The 18,845-nt window shown below is 34.2% G+C and overlaps 3 protein-coding genes across 4 annotated transcripts; 2 read left to right on the top strand and 1 right to left on the bottom strand.

Annotated features, from left to right (window-relative positions):
• Positions 602–1,695, bottom strand: LOC18600798. Its single transcript, XM_007031468.2, has 4 exons — positions 1,542–1,695; positions 1,268–1,373; positions 1,103–1,180; positions 602–971 (listed from the first exon to the last, which is right to left on the bottom strand). The coding sequence occupies exons 1-4, from the start codon at positions 1,599–1,601 to the stop codon at positions 919–921; spliced, it is 297 nt and encodes a 98-aa protein (XP_007031530.1). The 5' UTR covers positions 1,602–1,695; the 3' UTR covers positions 602–918.
• Positions 2,196–4,477, top strand: LOC18600797 (tRNA (adenine(58)-N(1))-methyltransferase catalytic subunit TRMT61A). Of its 2 annotated transcripts, XM_007031467.2 has the most exons (4): positions 2,196–2,358; positions 2,691–3,196; positions 3,618–3,862; positions 3,986–4,477. In XM_007031467.2, exons 2-4 carry the CDS (start codon positions 2,748–2,750, stop codon positions 4,222–4,224), a joined length of 933 nt encoding a protein of 310 aa, XP_007031529.2. In that variant the 5' UTR covers positions 2,196–2,358; positions 2,691–2,747; the 3' UTR covers positions 4,225–4,477. The 2 variants fall into 2 exon arrangements, with proteins under 2 accessions (XP_007031529.2, XP_017974257.1); XM_018118768.1 differs by having other exon boundaries at positions 2,204–3,196.
• LOC18600796 (phosphoenolpyruvate/phosphate translocator 2, chloroplastic) lies at positions 5,133–8,466 on the top strand. Its single transcript, XM_007031465.2, has 9 exons — positions 5,133–5,677; positions 6,078–6,200; positions 6,271–6,423; positions 7,053–7,138; positions 7,253–7,337; positions 7,510–7,629; positions 7,739–7,816; positions 7,902–8,031; positions 8,132–8,466. Exons 1-9 carry the CDS (start codon positions 5,303–5,305, stop codon positions 8,206–8,208), a joined length of 1,227 nt encoding a protein of 408 aa, XP_007031527.2. The 5' UTR covers positions 5,133–5,302; the 3' UTR covers positions 8,209–8,466.

Here is an 18,845-nt window from a genome sequence, read left to right as displayed (position 1 = left end):
AATCTCAATATTGCCACAAGTGAATTTCTGCAATTCCTACATTTCCAATCATGCTTTTTGGTGGACAGGATGTTGCAGCCTGGTTGGATTTATCAGATGGATCATGAAAAAGTAACAGACAATTTCTCCATTGATGTTGTTCCCATGCTAATGCTTCTGGTATATTCAAAAATGGTCCATGCTTATTCCCGAGTTCCTGCCTTACATTCCCAGTTGAGGGTCCAACCATATTCAATCATACCAACCCTCTGAAGGAGGGTCCCAATACATCAAAGCAGTATAATCCTGACTGCTGAGGCCAATGCATTTGACTTGGAATCCAATTTGCTGGATCTATGTGATAATGTGTTCATGCCAGAATTTCCAACTTCATGGTACCATCAGGTGTGGTTGCCTAAAGAAGCCAGAGGTGAAAGCATGTTGAGATTTATCAAGCAATAGTTTCAGTACTTGCTTTGCTAGTAGCCTAGTACTCAAGAACAGTATTTCATAAAAGTAAAGGATCTGCTCTTGGTCTTTGGCACTAAACCTATGCGAATATTGCTTAATTTGATCCGGTTATGCTTAACGAAACTGGTTTATAAGAGAACAATACAATTGCTTTATGCTAATTTTTAAGAACTAAGCATTGCCTTTTATCATCCATTCATTCATGTATGCAACTCTTTATACAGCAGTCATAATAATAAGTCTTGAAGTACAACATAAATATCACCTGCTACATTATCCTAGTCTGCCTGATTTTACCAGTAGGTGAATACTTGAAATAACAAGGACCCAGCAGATTGTACTCAATATTCTACACTCTGCAGGCTGCAGCAGAGGTCTCTCCAGTTCCTTATCACTTGATTAAATTTCTAACTATGTCTTTAACTAGAAGTTCATTCATAGCGCTTTTGATGATCATATTGCTCTGAGTCAACGCCAATGCCTTCTTCTTCTGAAAGTAGCCATGCTTTGAGTGGACCAATCTGCATAGGATATAAAAAATACATTCCTTTATAAGAAGGGTATGTCTTGAAGAATCCATTAGTTTTGAGCTTTTCAACAAGATTTTGATTTTTCACAAAATTATTAGCATGCAAAGTTTTGTTGGCCTTACTGTTGAACTGCCTAGGAGAATTAGCCTGGAAGTATGCTTGAAAGAACCCCTTGTTCTCTTTAAGCAACTCTTTCCAAACTGTAGAAGCATCAGTTTAAGTATGTCAAACACACATAACATAGCACACAAGCGACCAGGCGAGAGATAAGAGTAGGAGAACTTTGCCTGTTAGGGTGATGATTGGTTCAATCTTGGCATGCTTTGCAAGTGCCTTGACACAGTCATCTCTGCTCATCTGAAAGAGCAGGCACCTCTCTATCATATGTTGAACCTACAAACAAAATCACCCCAAAGCTTCAAAAAAAAAAAGAATTTTTTGATGTTATACAAAGAATTGAGAAACCATCTTAACTTGTCACAACAATGTGCAAACAAGGCAGAAGATTCTTTGTATCCCCAAGAGTTTGGGAGACAGTTACATAATTATCTGGGTGTTTACCATTCTAATGTAGTCATGTGGCTGGCAATGCAAACAAGGGAGTTGATGCTTATGGTACATTGGGAAAGAGAGAGAGAGAGAGAGAGAGAGAGAGAGAGAGAAAGTGGAAAAGCAAAAAGTGATGTAGGTTGAGATATTTGTGTTTAGATATTTAGATTGGTTTTATAAGGAAAAGCATAATAAGAACAAATGAAGGGGGAAAGAGAAACTGAGAAAGGGCCGTTATCCACAAATATCCAAGTGAAGGGCCAAAAGAGCTTGAGAAATCTTGAGGTTAGGCTCACCTCATCTTCAAGCGATAAGACTCGATGCTTGTTCCATTACAGAAACAGGTTATTTAAGATGGAAAACGTTTGATGTGGACCTCTACCAACATTCATAACTCTTTTGATATTTAACCTATCACCTACTGGTTCTCCTTGTAACCCATTTAAACAACGATTAATATGATGAAAATTTTATATATGATTTACAATCGTATTGGATAGAGATCGGGCCTGACTGCGTACATTGCGATGGGGCTTCTATCCTAGTCCTGCCAATGAATAAAACCCAAGAAACTACATCATGTTGGCAAGCAGATTGGGCTCAATGGGTAGATAATGTGGAGCCTCTGTCATAGTCCAGCCGACAAATAAAAGCCCATGAAAAACCACACCAAAGCCCTACTTGGCCAAAAGAAGTTGAAAAAACCCCGGGTTTTAGCTGCTTCATGCTCTCTCCCTCCGCTCCTTCAGCTTCACTGGAAAACCTGATCCTTCACTCTACAATTTTTCTATCAGAAGAATCTCGCTGTCTAAGTCAAAATATCTTTTGGGTTAGTCTTCTTGTTCTCAACTTTATTGCTTAAATATTCATGGGATTAGTGATTCTTTTTTTCCCCTCTATCTGCTTTGAATGTGTATCCATTTTCATGAATTTGGGTCTTTCTGGTATTTTATGGGATAGTTTATTCTTAGTAAATTTTGGGTATGTGGTAAATATTTTTGTGTGGAAACTTTTGACCGTTAGGAGAAATTTATAATAGTTGAAATGCTTTGGCTTTTGGGGACTAAAGTTTGGTACTTTAGTTACATGTTAAACCATTTTGTTTATCTAAGTAATTCATAAAATATCGAAGCTTTTTTAATGAATGAAATATATTTTCAGTCTTGACAGGTAATTGCTTTTTTATTGGCTCAGCATATAAAATTTAATATATTAAGGATGTTGCTTACGGATCCTTCAAAGAAGATTTCTTTTAATCGGTGCATTAGAGATGGAGACTTAGTTATTGTCTATGAGAGGCATGACAGTATGAAGGCTGTTAAAGTGTGTAAGAATTCGGTTCTTCAAAATCGTTTCGGTGTGTTTAAACATTCAGATTGGATTGGGAAGCCATTTGGGTCCAAAGTGTTTAGCAACAAGAATGGATTCGTTTACCTATTGACTCCAACACCAGAGTTATGGACTTTAGTTTTAAGTCACAGGACCCAGATTCTCTATATTGCGGATATTAGCCTTGTGATTATGTACTTGGAAATAGTTCCTGGTTGTTTGGTTCTTGAATCAGGGACTGGAAGTGGATCTTTAACAACCTCACTTGCAAGGGCTGTGGCTCCAACAGGACATGTTTATACATTTGATTTCCATGAACAGAGGGCTGCCTCAGCTAGGTAAGAAGTTTGTTTCTTATTTGTGAGAGTGCATTTTTATATTCTTTCATTGTTCCTGATGAAAATTTCAGTTTCAAAGCTTGAGTTATGAAATATGATTTAGTAACTAATTAGGTTGAGTTTGAGTTCTAGTTTGATTTCTTAAGTCTATTTGGGTTGATTTAATTTTAGACTCTGCATTTTGTTGCTGCGATATTTCATAGTCTCAATAAATTACCACAGTTTATGGATCTCAACTGATTTGTTTGACTAGGAAAATTAAGAAACAATGAACCTTTCTTAAAACTCATTTATAATTTGAACAATTGGCAGAGCAGTGGACTGTATATTATTTGTTTTCTTTTATTCTTTTATGCATTGGTTAGAGAGAGAATACATGAGTCATTCTCTAATCTGTTATGATTTTTCTCTCCTTTAATAGAGAGGATTTTGAGAAGACAGGCATAAGCACATTAGTCACTGTGGGAGTCAGAGATATTCAGGGTGAGGGATTTCCAGATGAATTTTCTGGGTTGGCAGATTCTGTATTTCTAGACCTACCACAACCTTGGCTGGCCATTCCTTCAGCTGGAAAAATGTTGAAGCAAGATGGAATTTTGTGCTCCTTCTCACCATGCATCGAACAAGTGCAACGCTCATGTGAAACTCTTAGATCAAACTTTACAGGTAGCCTATTTTGAAATTAGTTCTGTCTTGCTCTAGCAGTATCTTTTTTTGTAAGGCAATGTACATTTTTCAGAAGTGTTCTCTCTTACTCTATCTAAAGTATAAATTGCTTGTAACACACAGATATAAGGACCTTTGAAATACTGCTTCGCTCATATGATGTTCGTGAATGGAGAATGGATTGCTCCAAGGTTGATGAAGGTACTTCCGTTGCATGTCCTCCATGCAAGAGGAGGCAGCCTTCAGGTGAAGGAAGTGTGAGGGACCACCAAAGTTCTCCAGCAGTCATGGCTCGGCCATCTGCTGAGGCTAGAGGGCATACTGGATATTTGACGTTCGCTAGACTTAAATGCATCTTGTGAAAAACATTTACTCATACCATCTCTATTCAAGAGTATAGTGAGATTTTGTATCCTTGTATTATGATTAGTTCTGACCTCACTCAATGACTAAATTCTTTATTCCTTATTATTGTCACTAGTTGGCAAAGGCTATCGTTATGTTCCATGTTGCTTTCAACTATAAGATATGCTTGAAAGTTTGCAATTAAGATTGGCATTTAGCATGCACGTGACACAGATGGGACAATGATACTTCTTTCAACACTTGGGTGTACTTGATAATGTCTTTGACCTGGATTTTTGGAAAGAATAATAATTAGCTCTTGCCGATCCTATCATATAATTATGTTCTATCTGCAATATCTATGTTTTCACAAGAAAATGTAGTGTTCCAGGAATCCTCATTGCTAGTCAATCTTCATATCAACCATAGAATCTTCCAATTAGATTCCTAGATTGGTAGAAAATATCTTGGAAATGGATTACAGGGGATTATCAAGTTGGCGAACTATGCGGTCCATGATTTAGTTTTCCCTTTCGAATTGGAGCCCCGATTGCCACATCTTTGTCTGAGCGGCTTTAGTACACAAACAGGAGAATTCATGCTATCCATGCATTTCCAGGTCCAGCTAATCTCCACCAAATGAATTATGCAGAGCCTTGGGATAATTGATTTCTTTGGTTTTAGTCTATAAGTTCACATTTATCCATAATAAGAAACCGACAGGGTGGAAACTTAAACTGTTGACTTCATATGTTAGTATGGATATTGGAGAATCAAGCTTTAAAATGCACCTCTACTTCAATTTGTGGTGAAGGTTCTGAAATTATGATGCTCAAACTACCCGCTTCAAAACAAAAACTATTCATCACTGTCCCTTAGTCTTTTGACCTTACTGTCCAATGTTTGTATCACCTTGAACACCGATTGCTAGTGACTTTACACGTGCATTTCAAGAATGTGAACCGCAAGACTGATTGAGCAAATGGCCAAGTGCAAGAGGAAATGCCTTTTCCGTTCATGCCCCACATTTTGTATCCATGCAGGTTTAAAACCCCAACCTCTATGAACCCTGCCTTCCTCTTGTAAACATTCAAAATGCAGAGCACTGCACTTGCTCTGTCTCCTACAATTTCATTCTTCAAACCTCTAAATAAAAACACCAACCCCAGATATAGTCCGCTATCAAACCCGTCTTCTTTAAAACCATTAGATCTCAGTTCCATACATGGACTTTCATGTCAAAAAGCTTGTTATCTTTCTTCGTGGTCAAGCTTCAATGCTCGAATCTCTGAGTCATTCGTCGTTTCAAATGGAAGAAATGATGATAGTTTTAAGGTCAGAGCAGCATCGGTTCCTGGAAACAAAGGTGAGACAAAGGATTCTAGTGGTTTGTCAGGGACCTTGCAACTTGGAGCCATGTTTGCAATTTGGTATCTTCTGAACATCTACTTCAACATTTACAACAAGCAGGTTCTATATCCTTTTGTTTTAATCTCTATTTGTTATTTTCTTTCTGTTGTCCAAACAATTTCTTGGCTTCTTTCTAAGTATTATCTTCCAAGCTATAATGGTTGAAAAGTGTAATAAACTAGGAAAAAAATGAGTTCAGACCCATACAAAGTGGTCTTGCATAAGGACATCTTTTCATCTCTGGAAGCGAAAGATCCCATAACCCATATAAAGCACTAAGTAAATCTTGAATTCCATTGATAAGTTATCTCAGACGGCTTTGATTAGTTTTCAATGTACCAGTCACATTTGGGAAATTGTAAGGCAGATGTATTTGAAGTATAATTCATGGGAAAGGTTAATAAGTAATATGATTGCTTAAAAGAGCTACAATTCAAAGCACATTCTTTTTCTCCTGAAGGTTCTGAAGGTCTATACATTTCCAGCAACAGTTACAGCCTTCCAAGTAGGCTGTGGGACTCTGATGATACTTATAATGTGGGCATCTAATCTCTACCATAGGCCAAAGCTTACTCGTTCACAGGTACTTTTGTGATTTTTATCTCATATCTGATTCTATTCTGTAATAAGTAATTTTACAAAGCTGTTTTCAGCTTGCAGCAATCATTCCATTGGCTGTGATTCACACACTTGGCAACCTTTTGACCAATGTTAGTCTTGGGCAAGTTAATGTCTCTTTCACTCACACTATTAAAGCAATGGAGCCCTTCTTCACTGTCTTATTCTCAGTTCTGCTTCTTGGAGAGGTAATGGTTTCTGCACTTAGGATTTCTAACAAATTTACTTTGCTTCTTTTACCTGTACCCCAATTGCTAAGAGTGAAGAAAAGGCATCTCCTTCTTGATATAAATGCAACTTGAAATTAGTTGAAACCAAGAAGATTTTCTTCTGAATTCTTCAGCTTTCAGTTCTGTTCCCCCTCCAGCATAAGCTTTCATAGAAGTTTGGAGATTGACTTGTCAAGCAAGCTTATTTGCCAAAATTATGTGGGCAGCAAAAGTTATTCTACAAAAATCCATAATGCAATCTAGGCTTAGGGGTCCCAAAAGAACCCAAAAGCTGCTAAGAAACAATCATTTATTAATTTTTATACTTACAAGGATTTAATTTAAGCTGACTTGTCTCCTATTATTTTGTACCTCAAAGGTCATTTTCTAGCTATGGGCTAATTCTTTTGGTGATAATATTTAGAAGACATTGCTTGTTGATACGATGGGAAAATAGCCAGCTATACCAGAAATTTCTCTGATTAATGTGCTTTTCAGCATGACCAAGCAAAGTTATAGACACAGATTCACAAATCATCTCATATTTGAGAATTAAATTTTTATCTTTCAGCCCTTTGACTCAGTTTTTTACAATTTCATGTTCACAGTGGCCTACTCTGTGGATATTATCCTCCCTCATACCAGTTGTAGGTGGGGTGGCATTAGCCTCATTCACTGAGGTATCTTTTAATTGGTAAGAAACATTGATCAACTTAATCGAAAAGACGAAATATGCATGTTTCTTCATCGTTAACTTTGATTGGTATTGTTTCTTAAACTTGACAAAAGTCTTGCTATACTGGAACAGGATTGGTTTCTCCAGTGCAATGGCTTCTAATGTGACTAACCAATCGCGTAATGTGCTTAGTAAGAAGTTCATGGTTAGAAAAGAGGTAAAAAAACACATAACTCTGGTTCAAATTTACAATGCTTTTGCATTTTAATTTCGACTGAATCAACATTGTTTAATCACAGAAGTATGATAATTCTGCTCTTGATATTGCCAAGCGGTTTTTAATACATGGCATTGTTCAATTGGGATCTAATCCTCACTTGTTTAAACAGGACACCTTGGACAACATCAATCTCTTCTCTGTGATAACCATAATTTCTTTTATCCTGTTGGTTCCCACGGCCATTTTACTGGAAGGTGTCAAGTTCACTCCTTCCTATCTACAATCTGCTGTAAGTAGCATATCTAGAAAGCATAATGTTGATGGTGGCTCAAAGCAATCAGAGTTTGTTACTTAGTAAACATCCAACATGATGCTGTTTTCTTTTCTCTTGAGCTAAGGCAAACCAAGGCTTGAATGTTAAAGAGCTCTGCATAAGATCTCTTCTGGCTGGATTCTGTTTCCACAGTTATCAGCAGGTGAGCCTGTTAGTATTCAGAGTATTTATATCCTTATTTCTGGTCCTTTAATCAATGTCAAAATGCTATGTTTTATGTTTGGCAGGTCTCCTACATGATACTACAGATGGTATCACCAGTCACCCACTCTGTAGGAAATTGTGTGAAGAGAGTTGTGGTCATCGTCTCTTCAGTTATCTTCTTCCAAACTCCTGTTTCACCCATTAACTCCCTTGGTAAAATTGTTCATACCCATTGTTAAAACATGGCAAATTGACAGTTGTAGTTTGATCAGCTTTTCCATTTTATATAACTGTGACTAATTTGGAACTGCAGGCACTGCCGTGGCTCTTACTGGAGTCTTCTTGTATTCAAAATCAAAGCGAATGAAGCCAAAGCCGAAGGCTGCCTAAGTTGTATTAAAGAAAAAGTGGTCAGTATCTAATTATTCAACAGAGACTTTTAACTCCAATCAGCTGATGTAAAGTTTCTTGTTACACTGACAAATGATCATAAAATGTGCTATCTTTGCACCCTTTTTTTCTTTAAAACCAAATGTAAAGCAGTTATACCTGACAAGCCTTTTAGGGGGCATTAAAGCAATGATGTCCTTGCATTGGGTTGTAGCAATGGCTATTCATTCATATTGGATTTTATCAATTGGCCACCTTATAATCTCTTTCTAATCTTAAAATCCTTACAAGACAGGTCATTTTCATGCGGATTTGGCTATGGGAAACCAAATCATTTTCATGCATTTGCAATCACTCAATTTCTCAAGTTCGCTTTAAAAAGGAATCTAAATCCTCTGCTCAATTTCCTGCTTTAACTTTCACAAATTCTCATGTGTCTATTTTTTAATTACTAATTAATACATATATTTAGACTTGATAATTTAGACATGATACATTAACACGATACAGGAACATACGTAATTAAACAAGTTTGAGTTTAACTGTCTAAATGTTTTTGACCCGTTTAAGATATTAAAATTTTTATGTATTAACGTGTCAGACACAAATAACACGTTTAATACAAGTTTAATTAATCGTGTTATCATATTTAAACGTGTATATATATGATATTTTTATCAATCTGTTAAAAATTAATATTCAAAGACTATTTTAACCTTATTTAAATAATTTTAAATAATTATTTTAATACATTTTTAAAATTTTATAAAAATAATAATGTAATTATGTTATACCCAAACACTAATTTTGAACTTTTACTTTGTTACATTTGATGTTATTATTATTTTGCTTTGTTATAATTATTTTTATAATTTTTTATTTTAAAAAGCAATAAAATTATATTTAATTATAAATATTTTTATTTAATAGTATTGTGTCTTATATTGACACATTTAATAAACTTATTAAACGTGTTGATGTTATTATTATTTTACTTTATTATAATTATTTTTATAATTATTGATTTTAAAAAATAATAAAATTATATTTAATTTTAAATATTTTTATTTAATAGTGTTGTGTCCTATATTGACGTATTTAATAAATTTATTAAACGTGTTATGTCGTGTTATATGGTTATTAAACGTATACAAATACGTGTTTCAGATTTAAAACATGAATATTATTCGTGTTGTGTTTGTATTTAAACTTAACGTATTTCATATCTAATTATGTCTGATATATTTAAAACACAAAAATATGAATTACTAAATTTACATATATTAACCAATAGTAAAAGAAAGGAGAAGAAAAAGGGTTTGGGACAAGGAACCAGGACAAAAATCAGAAACATGTGAAAAGAAACAACATTAATCTTAACGGACTGAAATACTTAGATCAAGGATTGATTTCCCAAAGAAGCCATATCCTCTGCTCCATTTTTCATTTTCAACTCTCACAAAGTAATTACCACGTGTCTACTTTTTTTATTACCTATTAATACATGTATAAACCAGTCGAGAAAAAACAGAGGATTTAGGACAAGGGATGGGCTCAAAAATGAGAGCAGAGGATTTGACTTCTTTCAGCAGGCAAGGTAGATTTAATTAACTGCCGCAATTTCACCAACTCCAGTATCAACTGAGGTAATATCTTCACTCGCTCGTAACTCGTTCTTGCGTTCCAGGGTAGTCTCAGAAGCGCCGGGTCGCAGTCCCGAATGATGCTTCGGCTGTTCTGTCCACCTTAATGCTATAACGTGACTGACAGAGAACATGACCAAATAGCTTGGTTCTGTCTTCCTTCTTATAAAGCGTCACTGTGTCACCAACAGTCAGACCTTTAGCTACGACAAAATCTAGCCAACCCCTAGAAAATACTGGTTTTGGGTAGCCTGTCTTGCGGATGGAACAAACAAATTTCCACACTTGCCGTCTCACATCATCATCATCATCCCAAACCACCAACTCAATCTCATAGCCACCGTCGAAGGGTGGGAACAAGGAAAGTTTCTTGGTTGGAAGAGCCAATCTTTTTGATATATCAGTTCTAGTCAGACGCTTTGAAAACATCTTCTCCTTCTTCTTCACTTCGTTACCTTCTGATTCAGAGAATCTACTCAGCTCCATGGGAAAACTACATGCATGCAAAGAAGCAAAAACCACAGTTTCATTTTATAACTAATTTCTTTTCCAAAGATATGAATTTTATTAATTAGTCGTTCGATTCCTTAATTTCTACACTGCAGATCGTTCGATTTGTCAATTCCTTCGTCGTTCGATACCTTAATTTCTACAATGCAGATCGTTCGATTTGTCAATTCGTTCGCGCGATATCGTTCGAGTTTCCAAGTCCTAAACTCAGTTTCGTAAAGTCGTTTTCTACGCCCTACATTTTTTACCTGTACACAAGCGCGTGAAGTTTTGATGCCATTAATGATCTATTAATTAACCGAAAGTGCACTTAGATAAAGAAGGAAAAGGACTACAATATCCTGAATATTTTCAATCACATTTAACTTCTCAATCATTACCAAAAAAAAGCCATAATTTTTTTTTCAAATGTGCATTTTTTTAAAGAAACAATGTCGTTTCTAAAGACTGACAAGAAACGACTGACGTAAGCTAATCCAGTTGCGCACACCAAGCCCTAAAAGAAACCTAGTCAGCAGATAAAAAATGATTGACACATGACCATATTTAAAGAAAAGAGAAAATTGTGGGAAATGATATTTTTTGATAAAAATATTTTAAAAATAATTATCTAAATAAATTTAATTATTTTTAGTCATATTTAATCATGACTTGACGAAAACACCCTTTAAACTATTTCAAATAAATTAAACCATTCATCACAATTTCTCTCTATTTCTTTCAATTTGTGTTTCAGATTTCTCTCTCACCATCCCAGTTTATCAAATTTTATCGATTTCTCTGTTTGGCATTCGTCTGCTATACTTCTGATTTCTCTCTCTCATGTTTTCAGATTTCTCTTTCTTACGCTTTCAAGACACCAAGCAATAGTTTTGACATACTTAGATGGGTGGTTGTTTGAAAAATTCGATTTTTAAGTATTATAGATAAAACTAAAACGTTTGAAATAATTACAAATGTATGAAATAGCTTTTAATTACACTTTACACAACCCTAAAAACAAAATATTCCCTATTATTTCCGGCATCTAAATGTCTGCCTCTATGCAACTCAAAAATCAAAAACGACCATCCAAGACAATCCCTATTCTTCATCATGGCTCCCTCATTAAGACCTTGACACGTAGTAAACAGCAACTTGAGAAGCATCCACAAGTCCTAATGCCATATATAATAAAAGCATATTGATTTTATTGGAAAAAAAAAGGGCAATATATAATAAAAGCAAGTTTTAATGCCATTTTCGGTAAATTGATTATTAGTTAGTTACTGCCCTTTGCTTCTTTTAATATTAATGGAATTTAGTTGTCAATTTTAAAATTTAAATTGAATAACTAATAATTATATTCGGTGCTTAACTTTCTATTGTGTATTAAGATAGAATTAATATTCATTCTCTTGGTTTCATGTCCTTTTCTAATATCAAAGTCTTTGCCGTATTGACCATCAACAAGCTTACAAGGAAGCTTTAATAGACTAAATAACAATTGATTCCACCATCACCCAACTCTCACCCCATGCATGCATTACTCCGAATACAAACATTACATAACAACATACATTAAACCACCAATCTTCTCAATACAACATTCATTTACTTGGGCAACCCCACATATATGGTGTGTGATTATTGATTTTGATACTGAAGATATTTTGAGAACATAATTGGGTTGTGAAATTATGGTATTTTGTTATGCTGATCCCATTAGTAAGGGAGATTGATTGTATAAATTTTGAATTGCATTGGAGTTATGTTGCGTAGACAAGGTTGAGATTTTTTTTAACTTGCATATTTGGAGTCTATGGAGTTCTAAAAAGTTTAGTACTTTTGTATTTGCATCTTGCTTTGGACAAGAATTGAGATTTCGAGTTTTGGAATGTCTAATTAGTTGGCTATATAAGATTTCGATTTATAGTTATGTTGAATTGGTTATTGGATACAAGATCATGTGAAGTTTTGATGGAATATTTTAGATTACTGAGACAAAATTCTTTTAAGGGATGATTGTATGTAACATTTGCTTATAAGTTGGACAACACTTGGAGCTTATGAAATTTGAATTTGGGGACCAAATTCATTTTAAGTGGGGGAGTATGTAATACCCCAACCCAAAAATACAATTACATTAGTATGTTTACTAAATCCTAAATTTGACAAATAAGTTTTATTAAAATTACTTATAAAATATTTGGGTTTATAATAGAATAGCTGTATATTAAGGACCTTTTAGCAAATAGAGTGGTTTTATTTTAATTGGAGTCAGATTACATTATCATGTTAAAAAAAAAAGAAAAAAAAACACAGTCTANAATTTACACATTTAAAGGAAAAGAGGTAAGATCAATTTATTTTTATCACATAGGAGAAAGTTAAGGTCAGTTTTTATTAGTACGTTTAAAGAAAAAAATATAGAGAAGAAAAAACCATTTGGGAGAAACTAATCCTAGGGAAGAAGAAAGACAGAAAAAAAGGGAAAATGTGTTCAAGAGATTGTTGATTAAGGTATGTTTAGAGTTATATTTTTATAGTTTGGGCACAAAAAGCTCTAAATTATTTGTGTTTTCTTAACTTTTATTCACATCCGGTACTGTTCTGGTGGCATGATGGGTACCAATGGAAAGGTTTTGAAAAGATCTTTCCAATGGTTTTTGTAGCATCTTGTTTAATTTTGTCATTTGGAAGATATAAATTTTTAAAGTTAATTGAGAACTTGGTTTTCGACAATTTTGACAACCCAATTTTAGATAATTGGAACTTCATATTCCGGTACCATTTTTGAGTGTTTCTTTGAGGGTTTGTAGTATGAAATGAGATGTTTAATTTGGCATCAATGGCTTGGTTAGGGGCTTTATATGTTAAGAGAGTTAAAGTTTTCAAGTAGGCTCGTTGATATTAAAAACTCAAAAATTTGAATATTTTTGTGATGATTTCTAGAATTGTGGCCTTCGAAACTTGGGAATTTTATATTCTTTTTAATTGAAACAAATGTTGGTGTTATAGTATGATATGTATACTTCAATTTGGTTTTGATTTTATGACTGAAAATAATTCGAGTTAAGAGTTATAAGTGATCAAAATAAGCAAAATGGTCATGAAAATCTAAAATTTCAAAATTTATAAAGAAGTCATTTTTAATTATTTAAAAAATTATTCTTGACTTATATTCAACCTATTTTGCTAGTAACTTCAGAAAATTAAGCAATTTAAATTTTAGTGAATTTTTTTATAATAAATATTTATTTGATAAATTATTTTCAAATTGACATATTTTGAAAAATTTTATTAAAAATCTTCAAACTAAATTTTGATTTGTATTTAAAGCATATTCACCAAACGTTATATTGTTATTGATTTTGTACTATAATCTATCAGTTTCTAAATTCTAAATATTTTATGTATTTATAAAGTATTAAAGGAATTAAATTGATTTTCGATCAGCGAAAGATGTGCTATACTCTAAATGCCTTAGAATAACCAGTAGAGAATCATGATTCGTTTTGATGAGTTAGCAATATTGGTTTCTAATTCTGAGTACTTTGAATTAATAGGTTTCAAGAAGATTCTGATTCTTTATCTTTTGGGTTTGGTTTAGCAAATCAAGTAAATGACTGATATCACTTTAGTGTTTTCACACCTTAAAAATTAGCCTCAATGTGGATTTGAATTTCATATATTATGTATAATATGTTTTATCCTATGGTTTGTAAAAATTGGGTTGAGCATGTAAATATATATATATATATATATATATATATATATATAATTTTCGTATGTTAGATTTTGGAATGTGAAATATTTGTAAAATATGATTTCTGATTTTGAAATATGAATATGATTTTTGTCTAACATATGCATATATAATTATCTTAGTGATTACATATGTAAATACTTAATTTGAAATAAATATACTTTTGATGTGCACGATATGTGTTTTGTGAAACTGAATATTACTGTTTTGTGAATTTGGGTAATCTAAAAATATATGTTTCTGTTTTGTCTCCTAATATGACTATGCTTTGACCCTACCAATGGGGGTTAAATGTTGGCCATGTCAACATGTATTCTGTGATTAGAGATCGATCTCCCAACTGAACCACCAGTTACGAAATAGTGGTATTTGTGATATCTGTTTAATGCAACCAATGGTTACTTTTGATATATTTCTGACTCGTGTCACTGGGGTTAATTGTGAATTTATTTTTGACCTATGCCACATGAGTTAAATGTGATCGCATTATGTTATAGGAGACTACTAAAATTTAAAATATTTGTGAAACACGTTTGTTTTGTTATTTGAAAGTAAGAATTTTAAAGTATATGATTATGAATAAGATTACCCAATATTTTGTTTTGATATTTATATTAATGACATTTTGACCTAAATGTTTTAAGCATGATTAATCAGGTTAAAGGGATGTCAGTTGCTTGTCGAGTAGTTGTAGTCATTCCTATAATATTTATAATTTTTACAGATTTCAACACGTATTCATGTATGGGGATTAGACTTGTTTGATGAGAGCTTTGGTTAACAAGATTTGTACATGTCTTTTGACATTTATAAGTTTTGATGTAAGTATTTGATTTTTAGTTTGTAAAAAGATGATAGTTAGATGAGAAATTTATACCATTTAGAGGATTATATATTGTATTATTGGAAATTTAAGATTTAATAAAATCTAAAAATTTAAAAAGATTTTGGAGTTATTACATTTAGTTTAGTAAGATGTTGTTGCCTTACATGCTTATAAGATTCATCTTATAAGTATGTAGCTGTCTCAAAACTTTGGGTTTGGGGTGTGACAGTTCGCACAGCCATGCCTAACATGTGTTCATCGCACCAAAATTGTTTGTATCAAATCACACAAAAGTCAAAATCACATTGAATAAAAGGCTAGTATCAAATCATCTTTTTTTCATAGTTATCGCTATCATAAGATTCTTGAGTGTGGCAAATGTTGGGATGACGCTGAAAAAAATCCGGAGCACACAAAACAGAATATAAGGGCTTGCAATTTCCACGTAATCTTCATCATTTCTTCCTACAGGTGTGGTGATGAGATTAGTTTGACGGTCAAATAAAATGTGGGGGAAAGAATTATTTGAGTATGATGTTTATCTGTGCACAAGTGCATGAAGATTTCATGCAACTAAGCTCAATTCAAGTATTCAACGATCTTTCTTAATTAATTGCAGCAAAAGTCAAAGTATGTGAGTTAAATATATATGCTTCCAATTGACACTAGAGTCTAGAGGGGACTGTATTAAACATTTCCATAAAATAGAGGGACTACTGGCAGATTTAAACCAAATAAATACAGGATTTATGTAATACTCCACATAGCTTCATAGTGTATAGTGGTTGTATTTCTTTTGCAGTAATATTATGCAAGCAAAATTAGGCCCTGTCATGCCTAGAACTATAGATGCAGGAGATACACCCTGACTCGACATGGATTTTATTTTTGCTTTTTCATCTCAATTCTCTATCTCTACTTTATCAGCCACCAGCTTCACCAACATATATATCAGAGATTGACAGGTTCGACATCATTTAACCCCCAGCAGCTGCAGTCATTTCATGGCTAAATTGTGATCAACACCAGCTCTAGAAAGGGAGGGCTTGATAGCTCTCTCAACCTCAATACTATAGCATGAACGAGGAAAAACAGTACCAAATACCTTAACCCCGTCGTCAGTTTCCTGCTGATAAAACGTGACTTTATCACCAACAGTGAGACCTTTAGCAAGAGCAAAGTGTCGCCATCCCTTTTGTAGAACTGGTTTTGCATAGCCAGTTTTCCGGAGGGAACAAACAAATGTCCAGCTGCAGCCATTATCATCCCTAACTAGCAACTCTATGGCATTGCTTCCACAGAAATGAGGTAAGAAGGCTAGACTCTTTGTTGGGATAGCCAATCTTTTGCATATATCAGTGTGAGTTAGGGACTTTGACAAGACTCTTTTCTTCATTGCTTGAGACATATAATACTCATGAATCCTATTTTCTTTGACTTTGAAGCAGGGCTCTGTCTATCCAATCTATTTATCAGAATGAAATACATACCAAGCTAAGCCAAGGCCAAATCGGGATCTTTGTCTTTTCTGACCAAGCCAAGCAGAGCTCTTTGTCTTTTTTGGACAAGCCAAAAGGTTAACGATCTTATTTATGTGTTTTTTACCCAAACTTCAAAGTCTTGACAAAACGGCAATCCAAAAACGTGAGAATTGATGTTGCAATTTTACACACACAGACAAGAAAAAGAATCCAATACTAAAGCAGGCCATCCAATATTGAGAACGATACTGACCCCAGATTTAGCTAGCCCATCCAGCGGTGTGCTGTAGCCTTAGATAGCATTAACGATTTTTTAATGCAAGGGTGCTTATTGCTGAAGTATAGAGAATCAGAAAATCTGCCTTACAGGATGATTCTTAGTCGTGGAAGAACCGCACTAACGACATTGTGCTTTGGGTTCTTCCAACGTAATGACCCAGCATTTTAATGAAGATTGAGGATAACCTTGTGCTATATCATACACACGTCTAAATAAATATAAATAATGAAACGATACAATTTAAGAATGCAATCTTGGGAGTTGGGAGTGAAGAAGTAATTAGGACAAAGTAATACATGGTTTGGTTCGACAATTCTACCTAGGTCTTTATGTTGCCCTTTTGTCATTGAGATTGCAAACCCAATGTTATGGTGGGGATATCTTTAGCCTTTGGTTTAAACTTAAAACTTCACCCAAGGAAAAAAATTAAATACTACTATGTCAAATCAAATATACTGATAGGCTAAAGAATAGATTGTAAAAGATGAGATGGAAATATTGGTGAAGAGGTTTGATCATAACATATATATGTTACAAAAGACATTTAGATGACCAATTAGAATACCCTGTTAAATAGATATAGTACAATCAATTATTCATTCTTTAAGTTTGAAACTGATGGCCTCAATTTTTACATATTAAAAGGTTGTCGAAGTGGTAATTATCTCCTCTTAACATGAACTAGAATTAGGAATTATATGGTCTTATGGCTGTCTTTTTGGGTATTAGGTATAGCAAATTTGACTGTAGTTTCTGGTTAAAATTCCAAATTGGGCTCGAGTTAAAGACTATTTCATTTGGGAGCTTGAACTGAATCAATAGTTGGGACACATCCATTCCACAGCAATCTGGTGTAGGCCCATCGAGGACTGGACCTTTTTTGTGTGCTTTGCCCAATCCAATAGGCCCAAGTATGTCCGGGTTGATTGCTACAAGTCAATAACTAGTGATTAATGGGGTTTATATTTATAGTTTTTACACATTATTAGTTCATCACAAAGCATCATGTCATTAATGAATATAAATTAAACTCTTTATGATCTTCAAAATAAATATATTTTTTTACTATTTTCTTTAAATGCTTTTACAAATTTCTCAAATTTTTTTTATTCTTGAGATACGACAATTGGAATTTGAGGTTGTTCTTGATTATCAAATTTTCTCTTTTCATTATTCGAAAAAAAAAGAAAACAAAGAAAACACCTTAGTTATTCGTTCTTCCAATTGGGGAAGATTAAAGAAAATAATTAGACCTGCACCTTTTCTTTCTTTTCTTTTTTCCTTTTCAAGAAAACAAAAGGAGAAATCGAAAAGAGAAGAACAGAAGAAACTAGGGAGGAGAAATTGAACGAGAAACCAATGGGAATTTGGAAGAGAAGGCAGGAGTGTAAGGGGGTTTGGATGGAATAGAGATTTCTCTCATGGCACGTTTGGTATGGGGAATAGCTATGCTATTCCCCCTCTATTCCCGGTCATTTCCTATTCTTTTGTTTGGTACAAAATTGAAACACGGAATAGCAATTTCGCAGGAATAAAAATTCTGTCAAATAGGCTAAAAGTCATCTTTATCTATTCCCCTCTCCCCCCCCCGGTAATAGCTATTCCATGGCTCATGGAATAGCTTTCAAATATATAATGACCAAAATAGCCCTTATAACCTAAAATATTACAACCCTGTACCTATAAATACTTTTTTTCTCCTATTTTCCCTTTTCTTTCTCTCTCTTCTCCCTCTCTCATTCTCTCTCTAACTGGAACTCAACACCGGCGGCGGCGGCGGCAACGGCGACGACGGCGACGACAGCAACCGAATATGATCGGAAAGCGTCGATCTAGTCTTTTCCGACAATATTGAACCGAGATCCAGCCAGATCTGGCACTCAACGGCCAGATCTCGCCGCGGGAAGCACCGGATCTGGTGCTTCCCGATCAGATCCCACAGTTGGATCTGGCACTCCATGGCTAGATCCAGCAGTGGGGAAGCGTCGATCTGGCGCCATAGTGGCCAGATCTGGCCACATGATGTGCCAGATCGGCGTTTTGTTAAACCGGTTGCCTTTCCGGCGACCGGCCCATGAAAAAAAAAAGGCAAAAATAGAATAAAAAAGAATAAATTATTTGTAAAATTTAAAATATTAATATTTTATAT

The sequence above is a fragment of the Theobroma cacao genome, chromosome 4 (assembly GCF_000208745.1).
Source record: "Theobroma cacao cultivar B97-61/B2 chromosome 4, Criollo_cocoa_genome_V2, whole genome shotgun sequence".
NCBI lineage: Eukaryota > Viridiplantae > Streptophyta > Magnoliopsida > Malvales > Malvaceae > Theobroma > Theobroma cacao.
Note: the sequence above shows the minus strand (reverse complement) of the source record. Positions and strands in the feature narration are given on the sequence as shown.

What these genes read in the sequence shown, in the direction of transcription:
- LOC18600798 (XM_007031468.2), bottom strand. Translation starts at nt 1,601, where the DNA reads ATGTACCATAAGCATCAACTCCCTTGTTTGCATTGCCAGCCACATGAC. An exon ending in CACATGACTACATTAGAATG is followed by an intron (nt 1,374 to 1,541) that starts GTAAACACCCAG and finishes TTTTGTTTGTAG; the next exon opens with GTTCAACATATGATAGAGAG. An exon ending in ACCAATCATCACCCTAACAG is followed by an intron (nt 1,181 to 1,267) that starts GCAAAGTTCTCC and finishes ATGCTTCTACAG; the next exon opens with TTTGGAAAGAGTTGCTTAAA.
- LOC18600797 (XM_007031467.2), top strand. Translation starts at nt 2,748, where the DNA reads ATGTTGCTTACGGATCCTTCAAAGAAGATTTCTTTTAATCGGTGCATT. An exon ending in CAGAGGGCTGCCTCAGCTAG is followed by an intron (nt 3,197 to 3,617) that starts GTAAGAAGTTTG and finishes CTCCTTTAATAG; the next exon opens with AGAGGATTTTGAGAAGACAG. An exon ending in TCTTAGATCAAACTTTACAG is followed by an intron (nt 3,863 to 3,985) that starts GTAGCCTATTTT and finishes TGTAACACACAG; the next exon opens with ATATAAGGACCTTTGAAATA.
- LOC18600796 (XM_007031465.2), top strand. Translation starts at nt 5,303, where the DNA reads ATGCAGAGCACTGCACTTGCTCTGTCTCCTACAATTTCATTCTTCAAA. An exon ending in TCAACATTTACAACAAGCAG is followed by an intron (nt 5,678 to 6,077) that starts GTTCTATATCCT and finishes TTTCTCCTGAAG; the next exon opens with GTTCTGAAGGTCTATACATT. An exon ending in GTTTCCACAGTTATCAGCAG is followed by an intron (nt 7,817 to 7,901) that starts GTGAGCCTGTTA and finishes TATGTTTGGCAG; the next exon opens with GTCTCCTACATGATACTACA.